Source organism: Neolamprologus brichardi, chromosome 18 (genome assembly GCF_056152115.1).
Source record: "Neolamprologus brichardi isolate AB-2024 chromosome 18, ASM5615211v1, whole genome shotgun sequence".
In the NCBI taxonomy this organism is placed as follows: Eukaryota; Metazoa; Chordata; class Actinopteri; order Cichliformes; family Cichlidae; genus Neolamprologus; species Neolamprologus brichardi.
The window spans coordinates 17,448,834-17,470,009 of NC_142121.1; the positions used below are offsets into that span (position 1 = coordinate 17,448,834).

Sequence of the window (21,176 nt, forward strand, 5' to 3'; positions counted from 1 at the left end):
TGTCCTTGGTCTGAAAAGTAAAAGTAACATCTACTTGAATGCCAAACCCAGTGTGCCAATGCACTGCAAGCAGGTGATCTGTTTAATTCATTTTTTTACCTGCCAGTGGGTTTTAATTTTGTGGCCGATCACTGAACACCTGCCATGTGACTGCAAGTTTGTCTGTTTGTTTTGATGTCTTAGGCATGAATTCTGAGTAAACAGTGAATTATTTCAATATCCAATTTTGCAATAGGCACTGTACTTTATCCCGATCATGCCAAAGCAAAGGTGAGCTACAAACTGAGTTAAAATGACTGTTTTGTCTTATTTAAGGCATAAACAGTGTTTTCTTGTCCTGCTGTGTCTAACGGGAGTGGCCTTTTTCTAGTTTTACAGCATATCTGTCTTTATTTTAATTTTTACACCTTATCATTATAATAAACAACTTGATTTGAAATGGACACGAGGGAAATACTGTAAGCAAAACCTAACCTGAAGTTGGGTCTGGTTTGTTTTGGCATGGCTTGTCTGGTGTGAGATGAAAGTCTAGTTTGTAACCTTTCTCTGCATTATTTCATAAACGGTTTATTCATCAAATCTTATGTAAATAAACGACTTGGAAATAAACTGACTAACCTGTGAGTGCAGTACCACCTTCACGCTGAACTAATGGCTCTAGTTTCCACCTGTTGCTTCTTTTTTTCCCCCCAAACAATCCAAAAAAGACAAGCGAGTAAAGAAATGGATCAGTCTTGTCAAAATCCTCAGCAAAGCAGAGCCCCTCAGAACGCTGTACCTATGGGAACCTTCAGGCAGGGTAGTGTTCCTGCCCTGGAGAGGGGCATCATTAGTGGAGACAACGTCCAGTTTGGGAGGCTGCGTCGTCACACGCGTCTGTCCCAGTCGGAGAGCTCTGGGGCTGAAGAGGAATGGTTGAGCTCCTCAGTGGAGGCGAGTGGCTCGTATGGTCAAAGCCCCGTGCTGCAGGGTTTGCAGGCAGAGGCAGTGTGGTACAACCGCAATATTCACAATCAGGTCGAGAGTGGCGGACCGCTGTCGTCCTCTCCCCGGAGCCCAAACACCAGAGGATTCTTGCTCTCTCACTCCAGACCCAATCAAAGTCACCTGCAGGGTCAAGGACCCTCTGTCACCACAGTGAAGGCCTCCGGTACGCCCCACCGTCAGATTGGCAAAGGTCGCAATCGCACCTCCTCTGAGACAGAGCAGGGGGGCAAAGGTAGCAGGGGACCACACCCAAGGAAGAGGGGCATCTCTGAGACGGAAAGCAAGCCCAAACGGGACAAGTATGACACCTCTGACATGGAATGAGATGTGACGTGTGCTTTTTGGCTCATTTAACACTTATTTTCTGTGTGTTGGCTGTTTATGCTAACTTTTTATCTTTTTTTTTTTTTTCTTTTTTTTTTTTTTTTTAAATTCATACATAGACCTTCTGGTTGAACTTGCGTGTGTTGAGGGCAGGTGGGCATGTACTGCATATGGCACCAATGTATATTAATATGGGGTTATTCAGAGTTTGTTCAATCCAGTAAAAATGCCACAGTTGCTTTTACCAACCCTCTTATTTACCAGCTGCTAGTGTCACACTTATTTTTAGATTCAGAACATTAAAAAAAACACAACCTTTCTGACCCTTGGACCCTTGTGTGCCTGTACATATTTGTTTTCACACATGGAGTCCAGACGATGTCAGGGTGGCCAGGTTGGGACTTTCTCACATGTGACTTACAACAGGAGAAAATTAGCATTAGACAATGGAAACGCTTCATTTCATTAAGACGAGTGCTGCATGGATTTGCAATGCCTGTGCTTTTCTTTTTTCCTGTTTGACTCTTCAATTGTAACTGTCAGGTGTAGACTACAAAGGAATGCCCAAGTTAGTTGTATACATTTCTCCCCTTTCAAGGGTAATGGTATGTGTAGTCAGGGGGGTTGTTGGCAGGCAGTGGCTAGCCTTTTGTTCAGTAATCCAGACTCTGCAGACCAGGCAACTCTGTTTGTGTGAGTGTGTAGACTGATGACTGACTGCTGCAGTAATTCACAAGCTGAATGTGACAGGGGTAAATCATAGGTTTCATTTAACCATTCATTTGTCGTTTGTTGTCATGTTACAGCTGTAGCTGAAAGCATTGGGGAGAAATGAACTGCAGTGTCAAACTTCACCTATAGTTCCTGCTGTTGTAACCTGTAATACAGCAAAATCAATCGAACGGCTGTCAAAGTTGTTACGTTGCTTTCCGTCTCAGCAGTTTGGCTATAATGCCTAAAATTCTTGTCTCGGTGGTTTGCATATAAATTATCAAACTGTTCTGTTGAATTGCTAAATCTCTCATGAATTCTTATTCTTTTTCAGTACCAACATGAGTGGACTGATCTGCCTCGCCACAGAAAGCATCTGGTTTGACAAAAACCGCTACGATGAGGCAGAAAAGCGTTTCTACGAGGGAGTCAATGGACCCGCCACGCAACAGCAGCAGGTACAGAAACGTCATCAATCCATTTTTCTTAAATGCTAAACACTTAGAGGGTTTTAATCTGTAGTCTTTACTCAGAGCTATTCTGCCTGACTCTCTTTTGGTTCGTGCCCTCCCGTCAGTGGCAGCGCAGCTCCCTTTTAGACGGTGTCCTGTTGATTCAGGCAGTAGTTACATCATCGTCTGTCACAGCGCATGGCAGCCTGGAGCAGCTGTGTGCATGTGAGTTAAGCCTCTCGATTTAGAAGTGGCTTGTACTAGCAAGAGGGTCAGGTGGTTTGGCAGCTGTCTTATCTTCTCAGGGCTGCTGCAGCAGTTCTTGGAGTTTCTATGTAATGCTGGGAAGAAAAGAACCACATGCAGATAGTCTTGGTTTTATGTGCCGAGTTATTTATAGATCTCTACAACTGATGTTGCTTGAGGTCTCCACAGGTAGACGTGTCGGTGCATTTTATTGAATCAGGTTTGGAAAAAGTTTAAATGAAAGGTCACGTCTCAGGACACAAGTGTGGGGGGGGGGATTACATCGGCAGCATGAGCTGCTGGTTAGGCCCTCGTGCCAGGCTCGTGTACCCTCAGGTCTGCTCCCAGAGTCCGTAACTTTTGTATTGCTACATCAAATGCAAATAGATAAGACAAGTTTTGTGTGTGTGTTTTTTTTGGTGGGAGGGTATAAGGTTTGCCTCTATTTTACAGAAGGAAAAAGAAAAGGGGGGGGGGGCGGCGAGCCTTTATTAAGCTAGTCGCCCCACTTTTGTCAGTCCTGCACACTGCTTTGTCTTTGACTGCTTCTACTTCATTAGCTCTTTTCCCACATGTGCCTGCAGGTTAGATGAGATGATGCCATCATGCAGGACATTGCTAAATCCACTAGGAAAATGTAGAGTGAGTGCATGAACTGCAGATGTTCACCGTGTCATAATGTGGAATTGAAGTGTAAATGGCAACATTTTGTGCAGTCCATATTGAGCATTCACATGCTGTGTAGTACCTGTTTTTGTATAATAATAATCATGAAAATAATCATCATCATCAGTGGTTTTTAATGTTTTGGTAGCAGTATACGTTGGTGTCGTTTCAAAAATGGGTCTTGCACGTAATTGTTGTAATTGTTCCTCCTCTCCTTTATTAATCAGAGATTAAAAATCTAATGTTAGTGATCAAGATTAAAATGAACTATTTTGGTTATCATCAGGCTACAGTTGTTACTTACAAATATGGTAACTTCTTTCACTGGAATACAAAGATTGTGTTTGTTTGAGGCCCAGTAATGGAAAAATGACACAGACTTTAGTATCAGTGGGGGAAAAGGACAAGACTATATCTTTGGTTTAAGGTGACGTTTATAAGAACTTATTTTCATGGGGGGAGCAAGGAGGACAACCTGTAGTTGGTCCGCTTTTATTCTTTCGTGCATGTAAATATGAGCACCAGTTGACAGTAGTATCCCAATAAATTGTAAAATATTGATCTCTCGTTGTACCTACATCTTCTACTTTTCCTGTTGTTTTCATGTTTCCCCCTCATTACCTTTTACATCACCGGGTGCTGGTGAAAACTGGCGTGCAGCAGGCCAAAGGTCGCCAGCAGAAACGGCGGCACAGAAACGTAAGTCGGTCGCATAGCTTTGCTGCTCAGGCAATGCTGGGAATGCTGCATGAATGAGACAGCAATGCTGGCTGTGTCTGCTGCTGCCTGACCTGGAGTGTGTTACTCATCACAACATCATGGTATCTCATCCTGTTCCACCACCTCTCGCCATCCAGCTTCCTTTTCTATGTCTGTCAATATAATTGATTTAGACTGCTTCTAATAAAGCTGATTTCATTTATTCTAGATATTGTATTATGATTATAGTTGGGATTATCAGTTTTGATCAAACTGCTAATGATTCTTGGAAGCAAACTGTTTTCCGAGAGTTCGAGTTGGATAAGGTCAGTATCAGCCTCACAGCTTTGTTAAAGACTGGAAGCAGAAGGTTAAAAAGGCAGATGACAATTTAAAGGAAAAGAGAGCTGATCTCATTATATTGTCAGTCACCATATATTTGTTTTGGGTTTTTTTTGTTGTTGTTTTTTTTGTGGGGGGGGGGGGGGGGGGGGGGTTTGGCGAGTGTTGTATTTCTGTTCCCCATTTTTAAGCAAACTGCTTTCAATCTCTTTGTTAACAGGCTGGAGGCTAATGATGAATTACTATCAATCTGACTCGGAAAGAAGCAATCTTGTTCTGCTTCAAAATTCATTGGAGATGGAGTTGATTTCTAATCAGTGTTTTGTGTTTAAATCTCTTTTTACCCCTTTTTTGGTTTTGCTTGCTTTTTCACATCAGCCTTGGGTTTGTTCTTGACCTGTGCGTTAATGCATTTGTTGCTGTGTTTGCTGTCCTGCAGTGTGACTCTTGGTGTTAATTTGTGGTGTTCTTCCCGCAGTCATCCTCACATGCAGGAGACCAGGAGCTGGTTTCACGCATGAAGAGCCTGGAGCTGGAGAACCAGACCCTGCACAAAGGTTTGTGCTTAAACTATAATACACATGTTCAAGATTTTTATCGAAATAAAACATGACATTATAAAAGAGCTGCTCGTAGTAAAATATTGCAGGGCGGCAGTCAGACGTGTTGCACAGTTTCAAGATGAGGGTTTTTTGGTGTTCCTTCAGTTAGGTTTGCAGGTTATCTGTCAGGATAGTGAGCCTGGATACATCAGTGCGCCAAGCTGCTGCACCCAGATGTTTGCTTGTACAATGGTGTGCACATTGCTACGACGCAGACCACAACAGTTGTAGTTTGTCTGTTTATTGCAGTGATGTTAATGAGCAGATTGATCAGGACACAAAGTCAAAAGTTTAATTCCATGAAATTAAAACTACTGATTTCTTTTAAAGAAGATACTTTTTAAAAAATAAACCCCGTGGTTGAGCAGACTGTGTTTGTAGCTTTTATGAACAAAATCGGCCAAAACCAGTATCAGGTTGACCATAAAGGTGTCTGGAATCTAAATCACCCAAAAAAAAACTGTTTTGTGCAAATCTATTTAAAGAGTTTACTTGATCATCTTGACAGGTTCAGTCTTTTCTTACATGCATACATCTGTCTGCAGTGTGTACACATCCACGATGAAGGGTGGTAAACAATCAATTTGGCTATAACAGTTACAAAAATGTAGGAAACTATGGAGAAGTTCAAAGCAAAATGTGGAGAGGCTGGTAAGGGATTGTAAACCAGCACAAACAGATTTGAATGTGTTAAAGGCAACCCTGTTGACCAGCTTGAGATGTGCCCTTATTTGTAAGCTCGTTTTTGCTGCCCCCAAGTGGCAAATGCATGACTTTGACTTTGACTTTGTGTTTGCTTATGTAGTGGTGGTTGAGATGAGGGCAACCCTGCAGAAGCTGGAGTCCAGAGTGGCTGTGCTGGAGAAGAGCCCAGCACCAGCAGCCATCCCTGCTGCAAAGGTAGATGCTGTGGGATGTTCATAGCTTTTAAAACAGACGTCTTTCGGGGGATCCTAGAAATCTTGTCTACTTGAATTCAAGTTTTGATGTTAATCAAAAGAGAAACATGTGTATAGTGGCAGATCACACTTTTGGTTTTGATTTGAAGTCATTTCTTTAATCTTCTGTCTTGTGTGTGTGGGTGGGGAGGGTTGGGTTTTTTTTTTTGGGGGGGGGGTTTTGTTTTTTACCTTGTCTTATTGTTTGATTGTATTTTTATTCAAATATCTTGTACCTGCGACCCTTTCGTCCTCATTTCACATAATCAATTGAAGTTCCTTTCCTTCATTCCTTTCACTGTGATGTTTTGAGTCACACACTAGAAAGACTATTTGTAAAATACACCATCTATTCCCTTTGTTTTTCCATCTGCATTGTCCAGGCTGCTCCAGTCAAACAGGAAAAAGTGATAAATGGTGACGATGATGACATAGACTTGTTTGGCAGCGACGAGGAAGATGAGGAGGCAGAACGTATAAAGCAGGAGCGCTTGGAGGCTTACGCAGCCAAGAAGGCAAAGAAACCAGCTCTCATTGCTAAGTCATCCATCCTGCTGGATGTCAAACCCGTAAGTATCTATCGAAGCATAACAGATTTTCACATGTGCAAGTTTTTCTTTAAAATTTTAATTTGATACATTTTATTCGTAGATAAGTATTTTTCTGGTAAATTCTGAAAAACTGACTAGTCTGTAATAGTAATGATTGTTGAGGAGGGGGGAAAAAAAATTTAAACTTTTAAGCGATACATTTTAACTGTAATGTGAGCTGTGTCATTGAACCCGATTGGTATTTGTCTCTCCCCTTCTTGTGTGTGTTTAGTGGGATGATGAGACGGATATGGCTAAGCTGGAGGAGTGTGTGCGCTCGGTGCAGATGGACGGGCTCCTGTGGGGAGCTTCCAAGCTGGTGCCAGTCGGCTATGGCATCAAGAAGCTGCAGATCAGCTGTGTGGTTGAGGACGACAAAGTTGGCACAGACATCCTGGAAGAGGAGATCACCAAGTTTGAGGACTATGTAAGTAACAATCACAGAGGTGTAAACAGTTTGGTGTTGAGCCATGTTTTAACTTTATCTGCTGAGCTCCAGGTTACATTTATGCCACAGTTTTGCACAATGCAGCTGAACGAGAGTTTTACATCCCAGTGTTCAGATTAGAAATGGTTCCCTCCTTTCACCACACAGATATTTTCTCCAAAAATGCTTACGTCCTTTGTAATAAGAATTTTTTTTTTTTTAAAAGGTGTGGTTTCCTCTTATGGACTCCTACCTCTCCATTCATGAATCTACTCCTTATCTCTTATTCTGCTCTGAGATATGAATCAAAAATTCAATTTATTTTTTAATCATTGGTGTAAGAAATCATATATTGCAGTAACCATTTAGTGAAGACTTCTCACTCACTCATCACAAAACATCTTTTACCAGTTTTGTAAGTTAATCAGTATAACAGCTTTATTTAAATAATAGCTTTCATTACATTAAATCTTAATAGCATAAATATGTTGCAATAATTGACTTTACATTCAATTCTTTCTTCCTCTGTAGATCCAGAGTGTCGATGTTGCTGCCTTCAATAAGATCTAAGCTCCATCAGCCCTTCACCTGCTCCACCAAAGTGTTGTTGCTGCTGCTGCTTCGGGTGTGGTTAATAAAAAGAAAAGCAAATCTTTGAGCACAAACATCTGCCTCAGTTTCATCATTATTCTCACTGAAATGAATTATTCTGCCTGTCTTCACATGTTAAATTGAGCACAGCTTCAAAGTAGAGCCCAGCCCCACCCAGAATCCAGGGTATAGAGGTTGCGTGAATGTGATCTTCTCTTTGTGAAGCAGAACCATTGCATCAGAAACATTAAAGAAGGATAAAGTCCCACCCCTGAAATCTAGATACACTCCTATTCTGCTAGCACACTGGGCACTGATAGTCATGCTCTCCTTATTGTGCTGAAATGAACAGGCTGTGGGTGAGCAGTCCAGGGTCCACGATTTAGAGTTGTGCCCCAGCTTGCACTCGCTCCCTCCTCCGGCCCGGCTCATGTTCTTGTAGCACACGCCGACGGAAACCCCTCCGTTTCCGGTCCACTCGATCTCCCAGTAGCAGCGTCCGGCCATCCCGGCCTTACAAAGCACCTGGGCCCAGCTGGTGAAGCGGTCTGGATGGTCCGCGTAGGGCTGCGGGTCGGCGCGTGTGGTCACGGCTCGTTGCCCGTCAGAGAAGCACAAGTAAGAGTTGGCAGTGTTCGGGTCCAGGATTATATCGTTGTAATCTGGACAGAAGATGAGCGTGTGCTAGATGACTGTATTTGATGATTGTGGTATGATTTGTAAATGATCGTACTCACATTGAAGAAAATCAGCTCTCGTCTTTGGTTCTGAGTTGTAGGGTATGTCAGCGTCTTTAACTGTTAGATTTAGAGGATAAAGGGTTAAATTAAACATAAGTGACAGTTTTCTAAGTTGCTTTTGTGTGTGAGGTTAGTAAATCTCACCTTTAGCCTTTTCAGAGTTGTTCTTACTGCTGCTTTCTTTCAGTAAAGTGACTGAAAATGCAAATTAGAAAATAAAGGTGTGTTGCAATGAGAAGTGAAGTAAAGGGTATGTTTACGTCACTTCTTACCCTTTTCAGATATTTTGGAGAATTCTTTTTGAAGTGTATCATCCAGATTGTCCTTCAGGTTAACCAGCGCTCCTTTCGTGGTTTTATACATCAAATAATGAAGCGCATCAGTGCTGGGCATCTCCATGGACTTTGTAGGGAAGTGAAGAGACTTGCACTTCTGCAAAAACATTCAACACAACAGCATTTGAATTAGGGCTGTTCAATATAACAATATATATCGGATGACAATATAAAAACGTCTATCGTTTCATTTTACCCTATCGTTTGTTTCGTGGTGTTGCAAAATAAACTCTTTACAGCAATATTTTTTCATCGTTTTGATGGTTACTGTAGTGACTATATTAATTAAAGTTCTCTCTTTCTCTTATATTTTATACAACCACTATGGATGGACAAGAGCCTGTTTTTATGCATTGTGGTTAGCAGCAACAACAACTGTAAAACCATCGCGTGTCCGCTTGTTTATGTTCCACAAACCTTTCACAATAAAGCTCAAGATCCTGTTGAGACTTTTCAAAATAAACTGAATCACGTAAAAGAGCAGTTTATTTACGGATGAGAAGTAAAAAAAAAAAAAAAAAAAAGAGCAAAAGAGCCGCTAGGTGCTAAAAAATAAACCTAAGACTCAAACGTTAGGACAGGCTTTCCCCCGCAGCATGCCGTGTAATAAATACTCACAAAGAAAACGGCAGCCGTTACAACTAATGTCTCAAAATGTATCGTTTCATGCATCTGTTAAAACACACTCCAGCTACATGACACGCAGCTGGAAACACTTCACGCAAGACGAGCTGCCCGAGATTCACAGAATTTACAGAAAATGTTACATTTTTGTGATTTATATGTTTCGGATGATATAATTCTTATATCGGGGTATGAGATTTTGGTCATATCGCACAGCCCTAATTTGAATACAAATGCAGCAGGTGTAAATAAACCAGGAAGGCTCACAAAACAGTTGTGGTGAATCGCTTACAGCCCAGACCATAATTAAAGAGCAAGTTTTATTATTTTTTTAATTTAATAAAAAGGATTAAAAGGAGACAAAGCATTTAAATATATTATCGTGCCAGGATAAACTGTTCCCGTGAGTGCTGAATACTTGTGTTTGATAAATAGGCCATTTGGCTGCAGTTCAAACATTACTCATGTTAACATGGATCCAAATAGGGAAAAGCAGGGTCATAAGACGGCAAGCAAAAGTCGGCAGGTTTGACCTTTTCCATAGTTCTGCATTAGTAAACATACAGGAGTCTTTCTGGGAAGGGACCTTACAAAGTGCCTTTGCCAAATGATGTGTGACTGAAGATCACTGCAACTTCTGAATTTTAAAGTTTGTAATTTGAGTTTTCACTTCAGTTTTTCTCATGCGAAGTTTCAGATTTGTCCTTGATTCTGGAGATCCTTCAACAGACGCTGAATGAACTTTAGTGTTAGTAGCTAAAGCTGATAGCACACGTGTCATTTGGATTATTTATCATCCTCAGTTAAATTTCACTTCATAAGTAAATATAGAAATGACAGTGTACTAACTTTTAGATGTTATTAATTTCAGCAATTTGTAAGAGGAACAGTGACAGTAAATTATCTAGACGTTAGTAAAATGGGAAATAACCTCACTGCCTTCTGCCTGATTAGGATTTCCCTCACCATCCAAAGCGAAGAGAGGTAAGTGAACACTAAACTGAGCAGATTGTGCATTTATAAAACCCCTTTCTGGCCTCAGGGCCCCAAATCAGCAAAGTATATCAAAAAGCTTTGAAGGTTTCCCTTATAAGGGAGACTTGTGGTTAAATTAAAAACAAAAGTCAATCTTTCCCACATTTTTAGTTCAAACTTCAGTTTCACACCTGAAGAAAGTGGATGTGGTCTTCAGTGTGAGAGAGCTTCTCCACCTCAGCGCCGGTCCTCTTGAGCTCGGCCATCTCCTTCTGTATCTTCTCCAGCTCCTCCTCAGCCTGACTGACGGCTGCTTTGCCCTGGACTCTGATCAGCTCCTTCACCTCGCTGTTCTGTTTCTCGATGGATCGGATCAGCTTGGAGAAAATCCTCTCACTCTCCTCCTGTGCAGCCTCCGTGGAGTGCTGTGGAAGATAAAAGTTTCCTCTTTTGGTCCCCTGGATTCACTGGAACTGCACTTTTGACAAAGACACATTTTAAAGCTCCCGGAGAGGAAATGCACTCACCTTGATGTATCTGATTACGTATCGTAGTTCCTTCTCAGTCTCCTTCAGTTTCTGCACAGACTTCAAAGAGGTCTCCTGGAGTTTTTTCTAAGAGAATACAAAAGATGAATATCAATCACATGGAGCAGTCCCCTGTGCCGCTTAGGCGAATAATTTTTCACGGCTGCATTTCACGGTGGAAAGTTTTGATTTCAAAAATCAAAGGATGGCAGTACAGTAGGAGGCCTTTGGTCTTCCAGCCAAGATACAGCAGCAGGACCAAAGCACACGTTACTCTGCTTGTGTTCAATATTTTCAATGCTGAGTTTTCTTCATTTGTATATAATGGCTATCACTGTGACTTTGAAGCCTTGACACATATCAGTGACTTTGTTCTCATCTTTTCTTGTGTTTCTTTAGATTGTGGAATGATGTGTTGCTTTAAAGACAATCTTAGTCTACTTCACATGTTTTAAGTGATTCCTTGATTCAACAGGTCTGGCAGCAAAACTCAGCTTTCCAAAAAATGTCGGTTAAGAGTTTTTTGAGCTTACATCATAGACTGTACACATGACCTTATCTGGAAAATAGGAAAATATTCAACAAGCAGCCTAACAGGTAACAGTCTCTAATTGGTCGGTTTTTTCAAACAACGGGGGGTCCTTTTGATGTCCTTTTCATATACACAGCTTTGAATTTACTGTGTACATATAACAAAAGGGCTGACCTTAACACAAGGTGTTTGCTTTTATTTCAAAGTATTCATTTTCTTTTCTTTCTCATTCCTCATCTGTCTCTCTCTCTGTCTTTAACATTTACCTCTACAGACTGAGGAGTACTAACCCTAAGTACTGATTTAATATGTAAATCCTGACAAGTTTCCCCTTAAAATCCAAATTAGTGCTGGCAGTAAAAGCTCTCTGTCTAAATAAAGGTCTTAGAAAGCCAATAGAAGGTCAAGTGCACATTTGAATTTCAAATCCACTCAGAAAAGATTACAAAAAAAAAAAAAAAACACGCTCAAACCCACCTGCTGTTTTGCCCTCTCGTCCACCACGGAGACAGTTTCATGGCCCTTATGGCTCTCTTTAACACACTGCGAGCACACACAGTGCTGGTCATTGTGACAGTACAGCCTCAGTAACTTATCGTGCTGTGGGCACAGCTTCTCTTTCAGCTGATCCGAAGGTGGGATCAGCTTATGTCCCTTTCCACGAAAGCGTTCTTCGTGGGCTTTCAGGTGAGAGGCGCAGTACGACCCCACGCACACAAGGCATGACTTCACGGCTTTGCTTTTTCTCACCGTACATGAAGTGCATTTCACCTCCTCTGGTTTGGTGGATTGTTGAGTTTCGGCCTGAAATCCGGTTTTCTGAAGCTTTTCCACCAGTTCACCCAGAACAGTGTTCCTGCTCAGGAGAGGTCTCGGGTTGAACACCTGCCTGCACTGAGGACAGCTCCACTGACCTTTCTGCTTGGCCCTGTTCCAGTAGTCTTCAATGCACTCCAGGCAGTAGCTGTGTCCACAGGGGATTGTCACTGGGTCTCTTAACACCTCCAGGCACACTGAACAGCAGAACTGGTCCTGCTCAACAGAAATAGTTGTGGCTGCCATTTCCTGCACTCTCGACTGAAACTAGAACAGGCAAAGATGGGCGTAGTTCACAGGTGTGCTGACAGCAGCTTCTCGGGTTTCACCTGCTGCAACCTGAAGCCTCCAATCACAGCCAGCAAAGAAGCAAATGGGCCGTCCCAGAGAGCCTGTGCAAAGACCAGCCTGACAAAGAAAACGCCTCCAGGTCCCACATCAGGGAAGTTCCTGTGAGATCACATTTAAATACAATCTGATATGAGGCTGTACTGGAAAATGGTATTGTTTACGTGCCTGGAGCCAGCGTTTTGGTCACGGAGCTGATGTGTAAACAAAAACCACCCGTGAGAAAATGTAGTGCATTTGTTTTTTAATGCCAGCATGTCAAAGAATCCACGTTATCATTGAAGCAAATATGACTGTTTACAGAGGATTACAGGGTTAAAAAAATAAAATAAATAATATACCTTTAAAAGCATCTAACACTGAAATAAAACGCACTAAGTCAGCCCTGCTTGTTGCTGCTGAATACATCGTCAGTGCAATCTTCACAGATGCTTTCCTCGTGCCTTTCCCAACACTGCTTAAATTTGAGTATAGCAGAATAAAAAAAAAACAAAAAAAACAGCAATTACATGACTTCGGTTGTAGCGTGGCTTTGTGTGTGGACAGCACTTGAGTATAATGACGTTCCATCAGGGTGAGTGTGTGAAAGTGAGGTTTGATGTCCTTAAGAAGTCTTATTTCCTCCTGGGGTGAGCACGTCGTGGAGGGTGCTTATGTCTGGATCCCGAGGAGAATTTAGAGCCTGGAAAAAGAAGGAAACAAAGAAAGAAATTTTTTTTTTTTTGTCTTCTGTCTTTAGCACAAATAAATAACACAACTTATACCAGTAGAGTCTAGCTTGAAATGTGAGGAAGGGGTAAAGCTGTTACTAATTTTCTGCTTAACCACTGCTTAATACTGGATCGAACCTTCTACAAAGAATGATGATCAACAACAATAGCTACGTAAAAATCAATGCACACGTGTGTAAAAACAAGCTTTTCTGGAACAATATGAATAAAAACCAAAGTCCCGCAGCGTGGAAGCGATTGATGTTCTTTTTTCATTGTTTTCTGAAGTCTTGAGTTTTTTTCTTGTCTCATTTTGTGACGCTGTTTAATAGAATTTAGATTAAGTGAATCGATCCCTGCCTGCCTTTAAGCTAAAATGTTCAATCCAAAAACCTGACTTAGCAGCAATCAATTAGCCAGCATGAGCAAACATTTTTTTTAAAGTCAAACTTTACTCCTTTACTTTGGCATTTTTTTTTACACGATTATACCACATTTGTCACGTGGCTATAGATTTATCTCAAAGTACTTTGGCTGATCCCTTATTTCCCAAAGGGTCACCACAACGGATCGATCCACGTTTCATTTTTCACCGCTTTTTTTTTTTTTTTTTTTTTTAATATCAGACCATCAAATAGAAGCTTGTTTCCACTCCTGGAAAACAGTGAAAATTTCAGCTCAAACTTGTGAGAAAATAACTAAAAATTGAGAAAACAATTTAAAATTTCAAGTTATTTTTACAGAAGATAGAGTTAGTAAGTGAGAATTGTGAGATACCCAAACAAAAACTTTTAAATAAAAATCTAAATTGTAACTCGTGAATGTTTTTAGTGCCAGAAATGAGCTTCCATAAGTTCCTGACACAACCCCCCCATTAATCAAAGCTTGGGATTAGGACTAGGAGTTCCACGCAGCCACACGAGAGCACTGCTTGCTGACGTGTATCAAATAAAATTTAGGTCTCAAACGGTACTGAGTGGCTCCAAAGTGTAGAGCTTCACACATCCACCTAACAAGGGAACGATCCCAGGCGGAGACAAAAATCGGTATTTAAAGATTCTCGACCGTCTGGCTGAGCTACTTATTAACTAAAGATTAGCTTTAAAATATTGACTATGTAAACAAAACACAACAAACAAATCTATCAAACAAAGAAACAACAGTTAATATTTGCACAAGTTCTTGTTACAGTGACACCCGGCACTGGCGGGTTTAAGCACATCTACACTCAATCGGCTTCTTTCTTTATTACACTAGAACAATAATACGAGTGGAAGGATTTGCATGTGGTTTGCTTGAGTTAAGTGGGTTTCACACACGTGCAGTAAATACTGTTTAAATGTTGTAGTTACCAAATGGTGAGAAGGAAAACGCTGGAGGTCCTGGAGTGAGGAAGGGGTTGAGAGGACTCACATGACTTTGGTCTAGACCAGGCGAAGGGATCACTGCGATAACAAAGACGGGTAACAAACAGGGTTACTACAGAGTCTCAGGTATCGGTCTTTATCTGCAGATTCAGCAAAGCCAACTGTAAACAAACAGTTTCTGCTGTGAGATAATAAGGCCAGATTAACATGTCTTATTTTTCACAATTAAAATAAAAAAAAAATAAAATAAACAGAATTTTATCAGGACAGAAATTCACATTTCATATTAGTATGTTTTTGGTGATGCATAAGAGTTTTTTGTGGATTTATATTAGTCTTACTTAAGTTTGATTTAAGGCAAATTCCTTCTAGAAAAACAGGAAAATATTCATTTTGTTTTCACGTTACACCAAACATAAAAAATATTAGTTTAGACCACTGAGCTTTTGATAAAGTGGATGAATTTCTTTTATATTTATATCACATTTCTGTCAGTATCTCCCAGCTGTATACAACAATATCACCCAATTATTATATTACTTATTTTAACTGCCATTTATTATCTAAGGGTTGTTTGAAATCAGTAAATTATACATTTTAATGTTCAATATCTTAATGGTGTGTGACCCTGCTGCCAGGGGAGGTTTATTTAAATGACCCTAGAGGCCTTTACACACCGGACGCCTAAAATACGTGCGACTATTTCATATGTTAAAAATGACTCACATGTTCTTAATGCAGCCGTTCAGTCTGGATGGATTTTACTGGACAAATTTGCAGCATTTATGTTTTTGAACCAAGCTCGACTTTTTCTGATTTTTTGGATTCAAATAAACAGATGTGACCAATCAGAACACTGCATTTGGCAACAAATGTGCTCATACTCAAAAAGCATACAGGACCTATGAAAATAGTAGAATAATCCTATTACCTCAGACACACAGCTACATGCTGCTCTGCTGTTCTAACGTCGCTCTGAAATGATTTCTCTGCCTCGTCAGACGCGATCCCAACAAGAGCTCAAACTGTTCCACTGACATCCTGAAATGTTTCTGAAAGCGGTCGTGATACAGCTTCAGCTCCTGGATCAAATCATGAAATTCTCCGTGCTGCTGCCACAATCTCCTTTTCTTTCTGTTCTGGTTTAGAAATGGCAGGTTTGTTTTTTGGCCTTTTGTGTGTTTTTGAGGGAAATTACATATATTTCTTACATGACAAATTTCAGAATTTCAGGTTGCTTTTTCGCAACGCGCTCGGTGTGTAATGCCCTTAAATCACAGTCTGAGCAACAGGCAGCACCTACATTAAACAAAACCCTAAAAAAAAAAAAAGAAATGTACTGAGCTTTGTAAGAGTGTTTAATCCGGCGCAGATAACATGGTGATTTTGATTTAAAAGAGTGATTTAAGATGATTAAAAATCATCCCCGACCACCAAAACTGCTGCACTGTTTAAAACTGTTAATAAAACCTGTGAATGTGACACACATGAACACTCACATGCAGCTGCTTCCATTTGTACAGCTTCCAGATGAAAACTTTGATCCACCACCGTGCAGTCAGACTCGACTGCGAGATCTGGATTCCTTACAATTACTATATTTCTCACTGTAAAAGATAAAAAAGTAGAACAACGTCAACAGACAGTCGACAGAATCATTTATGGTGCAAAAAATTAAAATGTGATACAAATTTTTGTATCTACCTCTCTCATAAATGCTGACACATCCGTTCTGACAGACCTCTTGCAGAAGCGCCTTAAAATCTGACACAGCTGTCATCACCGGGCCGAAGGTGAAGTCTGGGTCCGATGCAACCAACGGCGAAGCCGACAGCACAGGTGGAGCATGGAGGGACTGACAGCTCTAAATACAGACCAGGAACAGTGAAGATAAAACTTGAACCACTTTTTTTCCCAAGACTTTGACAAGACATAAAATGGTTTGGTCAACGACCACAAGGCACCAGATCCAAGGCTGGAATTACAGTAGTGAAAGATTATCTACGAAAGGGTCTGGATGTGATAAAAGCTTCGGAAATTCCTAAGTTTAAGAACTCCCTACAAACAGGGACTATTTTCATTGTGTAGCATATTGTCACAGTAAAATACTTTACAGCCAATGTCCTGAGAGTGAGACAAACTCTTATCCACCTGAAGGAAATGGATGGGGTCTTCAGCGTGGGAAAGCCTATCCAGTTCATCTTCATTCTTCTTCAGCTCGCCGATCTCCTTCTGAATCTGCTCCAGCAGCTTCTCTGCCTCACCGATGGCCGTCTTCTCCTGAGCTTTAATCAGCTCTCTAACCTCAAAGCGCTTCAGCTCTATTGACCGAATCAGCTCGGAGAAGACGGCGTCGCTCTCCTCGGCTGCTGCACGAGCCGAACGCTGGAGAGAGACACAGAGGACAGAACGCCAGGCAAAGAGTGAAGAAAGACCAAAAAAACCTTCAAAAGTTGATAAAATAGCAAATGTACTTAACAGTAGAAAGATTAGACATTTTTACCATCCAACAGTGAAATGTTGAACATTAGCACTTACGCTGAGAGAGAAAATGGCTTTTCTCAGCTCCTGCACCTCCTTTTCTCTTTGCTGAATCCTCAGCTGGGAGCTCTGCTTGATCTCACCGAGCTGCCTCTGACGAAAATCAAAAATCAAAAGTCATGTAACTGAACAAAAGTAGATGCATTTCATTCTGTGCTACATTATCCAGATTTCCTGCAACACTGGGCCTGTGCACAGACTGAAGTCAGTTGTCACTAAAACTGAATCACTAAAAAAAAGAGAAGAAATTAAAAATTATTATGAAATCTTTCAGTTTAATTCTTTGCTGCTTTTATTCCACACAAATACTCAAAAACAGGTTTGAGGAACTCCAGAGGCATTTCAAACCCAAACTATAAACTTCACATCTCTCCATTTCTCTGACGAGTCTACAGTTAAACTGTTTGGTCCTACTGTGGATCAGGCTGAAAATATATTCTAGATTAGATAGTGTGGTGATTTAAAGACACCGAAACACTCAGTGATGAACGTTGGATCTTCTTAACACAAAGGATCTGAGTTATCTGCTTTAATGCTTTCCTCATTAAAACTGCATCACAAATTATGACTCGGTAGTAAAACCCTGAAAACCACTGAAACCTTTAAAATACAATCAATAGCTCAGTTCACAATAAAAGAATAGTGAACAGCAGCAGTTAGCAACAGATATACAGAAAATTAAATGATGTTAATTTGCGTGACTATTATTTGAACATGTAAGCAGTGTCTCCATGGTGCAGTGGTTTATATGTTTGCCTATCAAATGGAAAAGCCCTTGGTCAATTCCAGGCAGAGACCCAAATCAATTTGGAATTACAGCATGTCAAATTTACATGAGGGTGTCAGCTTTTCTTTCTTTTTCTTTTGGTGAGATAAATTGGAAAAGATTTGCAGCTTTTCTTTAGATCTATTGGAGTCATTTTAAATATTTTTAAGTTGGTTGCACTTTATTTCCCTCGTTTCTCTAAGTCATCTTAACAAGTGGCTCCATCGGGTAGTGCTTTGCTCAGCAAATGAAGCGGCACTGGTTTGATTCCACCTGAAGACACAAGTCCCTTTGGGGTTTCAACCGTTGTAAAAATCAAAAATGTGACGCTTGCGGCTGTGACAAGAGAGCAGCTGAAAATACATTCTTCCCCTCTAAAGCACCCTGACACTTTGTCACATTGATTTTTATACTGCTGTGAATAAGGACAAATATTTGTTCATGCATAGGAGGCTCTGTGGTACAATGGTTGTCATGTTCATCTTACACACAAAAGGTCCTTCAGGACTGAAACACAAACCCAACCTCTGTACACAAGCAAAAGTACATACCAGTACATTTCTCTTAAAGGAACAGATAAATGAGTTCTCTTATAAAGGAACAGATAAAGTTACCTTTAGTTGAGGATTATTTTATTTTGGAAAAATCTGGAAAATTTGACTTCTTTTCTCACATTTGATGTAAGGTAGAATACAAGCCTACAAATGGCAACTGATTGACAAAACCAAATCAGCGCTTTAATAAAACATTCAGAGGTTCATAATTAAAGAATAGACAACACAAAATTAGTGAAACAATTAGTTGAATTAAAGATAATTACATGGCAACCACTTTGATAATCATTTCAACGCAGCTTCCAGCCTCTCAAATGTCTTTAATTATAAGATTTGCAGCTTTTCATTGTACCCGTGTGCGTGCGTGTGTGTGGTAGATGTGTCTTTTCTGCCCCATTTCTCTAAAGCATCTTAACAGTTAGACTATTTTTGTCCCCCTGTGAATGGGGCCCCTGGATTAGATTAAGTCTTCACTTAAAGAAAAAAAAGACACATTGTTTGACTCTGGAGTGGATTCCATCCACAGTTAAAAGACGATTTTAAGAGAAAGTGCATGTTGGAAATGTCAACACACATTTGCATCTGTGGATTATGTTTATATGAGAAAAAGACTATATTAACTTTAATGTTTACCTTAAGCTGCACTGCAGTATTTAGACTTGTTAAACCCTGACTACAGTCATATGGAAAAAACTCAAAGGAAGTAATTAAGATTTGATTTATGTAGCACAAAAAAGCAAAGTGCAACAAAAATGCTAAAACATAGAAACAAAAAGTTACCCAAAAGCAAGTTTAAAAAGCTGCTTTTTAAAAGAAAGCACAGACCTCACGCTCAGACAGAGAAGGTTCCAGAGGGTCTCAGGGTCACTGTTGCAAAAGCTCCGTCCTATTTTAGTTCTCAGCTTTGTATGTTGCAAAGCCAGCAGGCCCTGATCACATGACCTCAGGGACCTGCTGGGGTTGCACGATGATGCCCATCCCTGCAGCGCTTTAAAAGGCAAAACCAGAATCCTATAGTGGACTCTCCAGATGATGGGGAGCCAGTGCAGCAGATTTAACTGGGGTGTGACATTTGAATACGAAGGAGACTTAGTCAGAACAATTTTACTTGTTACCTTTGCTTCCTCTGGCAGTTTGCTATAGTTTAGATTTAGTTAACTGTGTCAAAATGTTTTGTTTCCCTTTAAAAAAATTTATCACTTTAAGTGTTGCTTTTAGTCTTTTTATAATATGGGGATATTAGTGAAGGGCAGACTGAGATTTTAAATCAGGGAAACACTCCAGACAGCACATTGTGGAGGCAGTTAACTCAGCCTCAAAAAAAAGGGAAAATGCCCACATTATGATGAGCTCCATGTGGGAGGCTTCCTCCCCCTGTGTAATTCAGGTGAGGTGATTACCTTCTTCTGCTGTATCTCCTCCTCAGCCAGCACCGTGTCGTGCCCTTTGTGCTCGTCGGTCAGACACAGCGAGCAGATGCAGCGCTTGTCGGTCCGGCAGTAGACCTCGAGCAGCTTGTCATGTCGCGGACAAATGGTCTCCTGGAGCCGCTTGGAGGCAGCCACCAGCTTGTGTTTCTTGAAGGCTGAGGACTCGTAGTGAGGCCGGACGTGATCGTCGCAGTACGACGCCAGACAAACAAGGCAGGAGCTGACCGCTTTGCTCTTCAACCCGATGCAGACGTCACACTCCACGTCGCCGGCTTCGGCAAAAGTTCGGCCAGCTGTCTGTGCCGCGGCGTCCTGGAGTGTCGTGTTCTTAAATATCTCCACCACGTCGGCCAGAATGGTGTTCCTGGCGAGCAGCGGCCTCGGGTTGAAGTTCTGTCGGCACTGCGGACAGACATAAACCCCGAGGTAGTCGTCCTGGTCCCAGTAGTTCTGGATGCAGCCCGAGCAGTAGCTGTGTCCGCACGGTATAGTAACCGGGTCCTTCAGCACGTCCAGACAGATGGAGCAGTTGAACTGGTCCTTGTCCAGGAGCACCCCGGCTTGAGCCATCGTAGAAAACACCAAAGTACAGCTAGAAAGTGACAAACAGTTACTGCTTTGTTTACAGGAAGAAAATGAGGGGGCGTGGCCACTGAGGGTTTTAACAGTACTACTTCCAGTTTCTGTATCGACGGTCGGCAAACGACGAATGGGTGCTTTACCGCCACCAACTGGCACGGAGCGGGAGTGAGGCGAACAGGTTTATCGTACTGCAGACATTCTGGCTTGATGTTCAGAAATGGAGGAAACCAAATATTTCATTCGATTTTGCAAACTGTGTTGTAACGTTATTTTGGTTATTCTCTTAAACGAATTTAAATTATATATAAAGTCTTTAAAATTACTTCGAGAAAACAAACCATAAAAAAATATAATATTCCAAAGCATCTTCCCACTGAAATCGTTATCTGAGATAAATCACGTCTCCTATTATAGTTGTTGTTTTTTCTCCGTCTTTCTCTCTCTCTCTTCGCTAATGTGGCGTTTAATTTGTAATCTGTATAGATGTCTATATTCACTGTCTATATAACGGGGAAGTAAGGGTACTTAAATTGAATTCTAATAACGTTTTACATGTACTCCCTACATTTTTAATCAAATATCTGTACTTTCGACACAGACGTGTTACTTTTGGTTAAACTGTATCATTTATAGCGTTTATACTCGGGAGTTAGCACACTATGGGAATAACTGCACGCAGTCTGCGTGTTTGCAGATGTTTGTTGAGCTTTGTCAAGGTTGCATTGGAGTGAGCTTCTGAGCATGCGCGATGTTT

At 41.0% G+C, this 21,176-nt stretch overlaps 3 protein-coding genes across 5 annotated transcripts; 1 reads left to right on the top strand and 2 right to left on the bottom strand.

The window, feature by feature from the left end:
- The first annotated feature begins 241 nt into the window (after window positions 1–241).
- eef1da (eukaryotic translation elongation factor 1 delta a (guanine nucleotide exchange protein)) lies at window positions 242–7,649 on the top strand. Of its 3 annotated transcripts, none has more exons than XM_087832601.1 (9): window positions 242–270; window positions 708–1,286; window positions 2,357–2,480; window positions 4,047–4,085; window positions 4,906–4,984; window positions 5,835–5,929; window positions 6,351–6,536; window positions 6,790–6,984; window positions 7,516–7,649. In XM_087832601.1, exons 1-9 carry the CDS (start codon window positions 257–259, stop codon window positions 7,552–7,554), a joined length of 1,350 nt encoding a protein of 449 aa, XP_087688727.1. In that variant the 5' UTR covers window positions 242–256; the 3' UTR covers window positions 7,555–7,649. The 3 variants fall into 3 exon arrangements, with proteins under 3 accessions (XP_087688727.1, XP_087688728.1, XP_087688726.1); XM_087832602.1 differs by having other exon boundaries at window positions 4,050–4,085; XM_087832600.1 differs by lacking the exons at window positions 242–270; window positions 4,047–4,085 and having other exon boundaries at window positions 687–1,286.
- Window positions 7,478–12,464, bottom strand: LOC102781460 (E3 ubiquitin/ISG15 ligase TRIM25-like). The gene is made up of 7 exons (XM_035908284.2): window positions 11,786–12,464; window positions 10,777–10,863; window positions 10,441–10,674; window positions 8,588–8,747; window positions 8,460–8,510; window positions 8,313–8,372; window positions 7,478–8,237 (listed from the first exon to the last, which is right to left on the bottom strand). The coding sequence occupies exons 1-7, from the start codon at window positions 12,368–12,370 to the stop codon at window positions 7,711–7,713; spliced, it is 1,704 nt and encodes a 567-aa protein (XP_035764177.1). The 5' UTR covers window positions 12,371–12,464; the 3' UTR covers window positions 7,478–7,710.
- Window positions 12,465–12,709: 245 nt separating this feature from the next.
- ftr67 (finTRIM family, member 67) lies at window positions 12,710–20,507 on the bottom strand. Its single transcript, XM_087832599.1, has 7 exons — window positions 19,811–20,507; window positions 17,088–17,183; window positions 16,701–16,934; window positions 16,254–16,413; window positions 16,049–16,156; window positions 14,535–14,627; window positions 12,710–13,154 (listed from the first exon to the last, which is right to left on the bottom strand). Exons 1-7 carry the CDS (start codon window positions 20,408–20,410, stop codon window positions 13,087–13,089), a joined length of 1,359 nt encoding a protein of 452 aa, XP_087688725.1. The 5' UTR covers window positions 20,411–20,507; the 3' UTR covers window positions 12,710–13,086.
- Window positions 20,508–21,176: the final 669 nt, after the last annotated feature.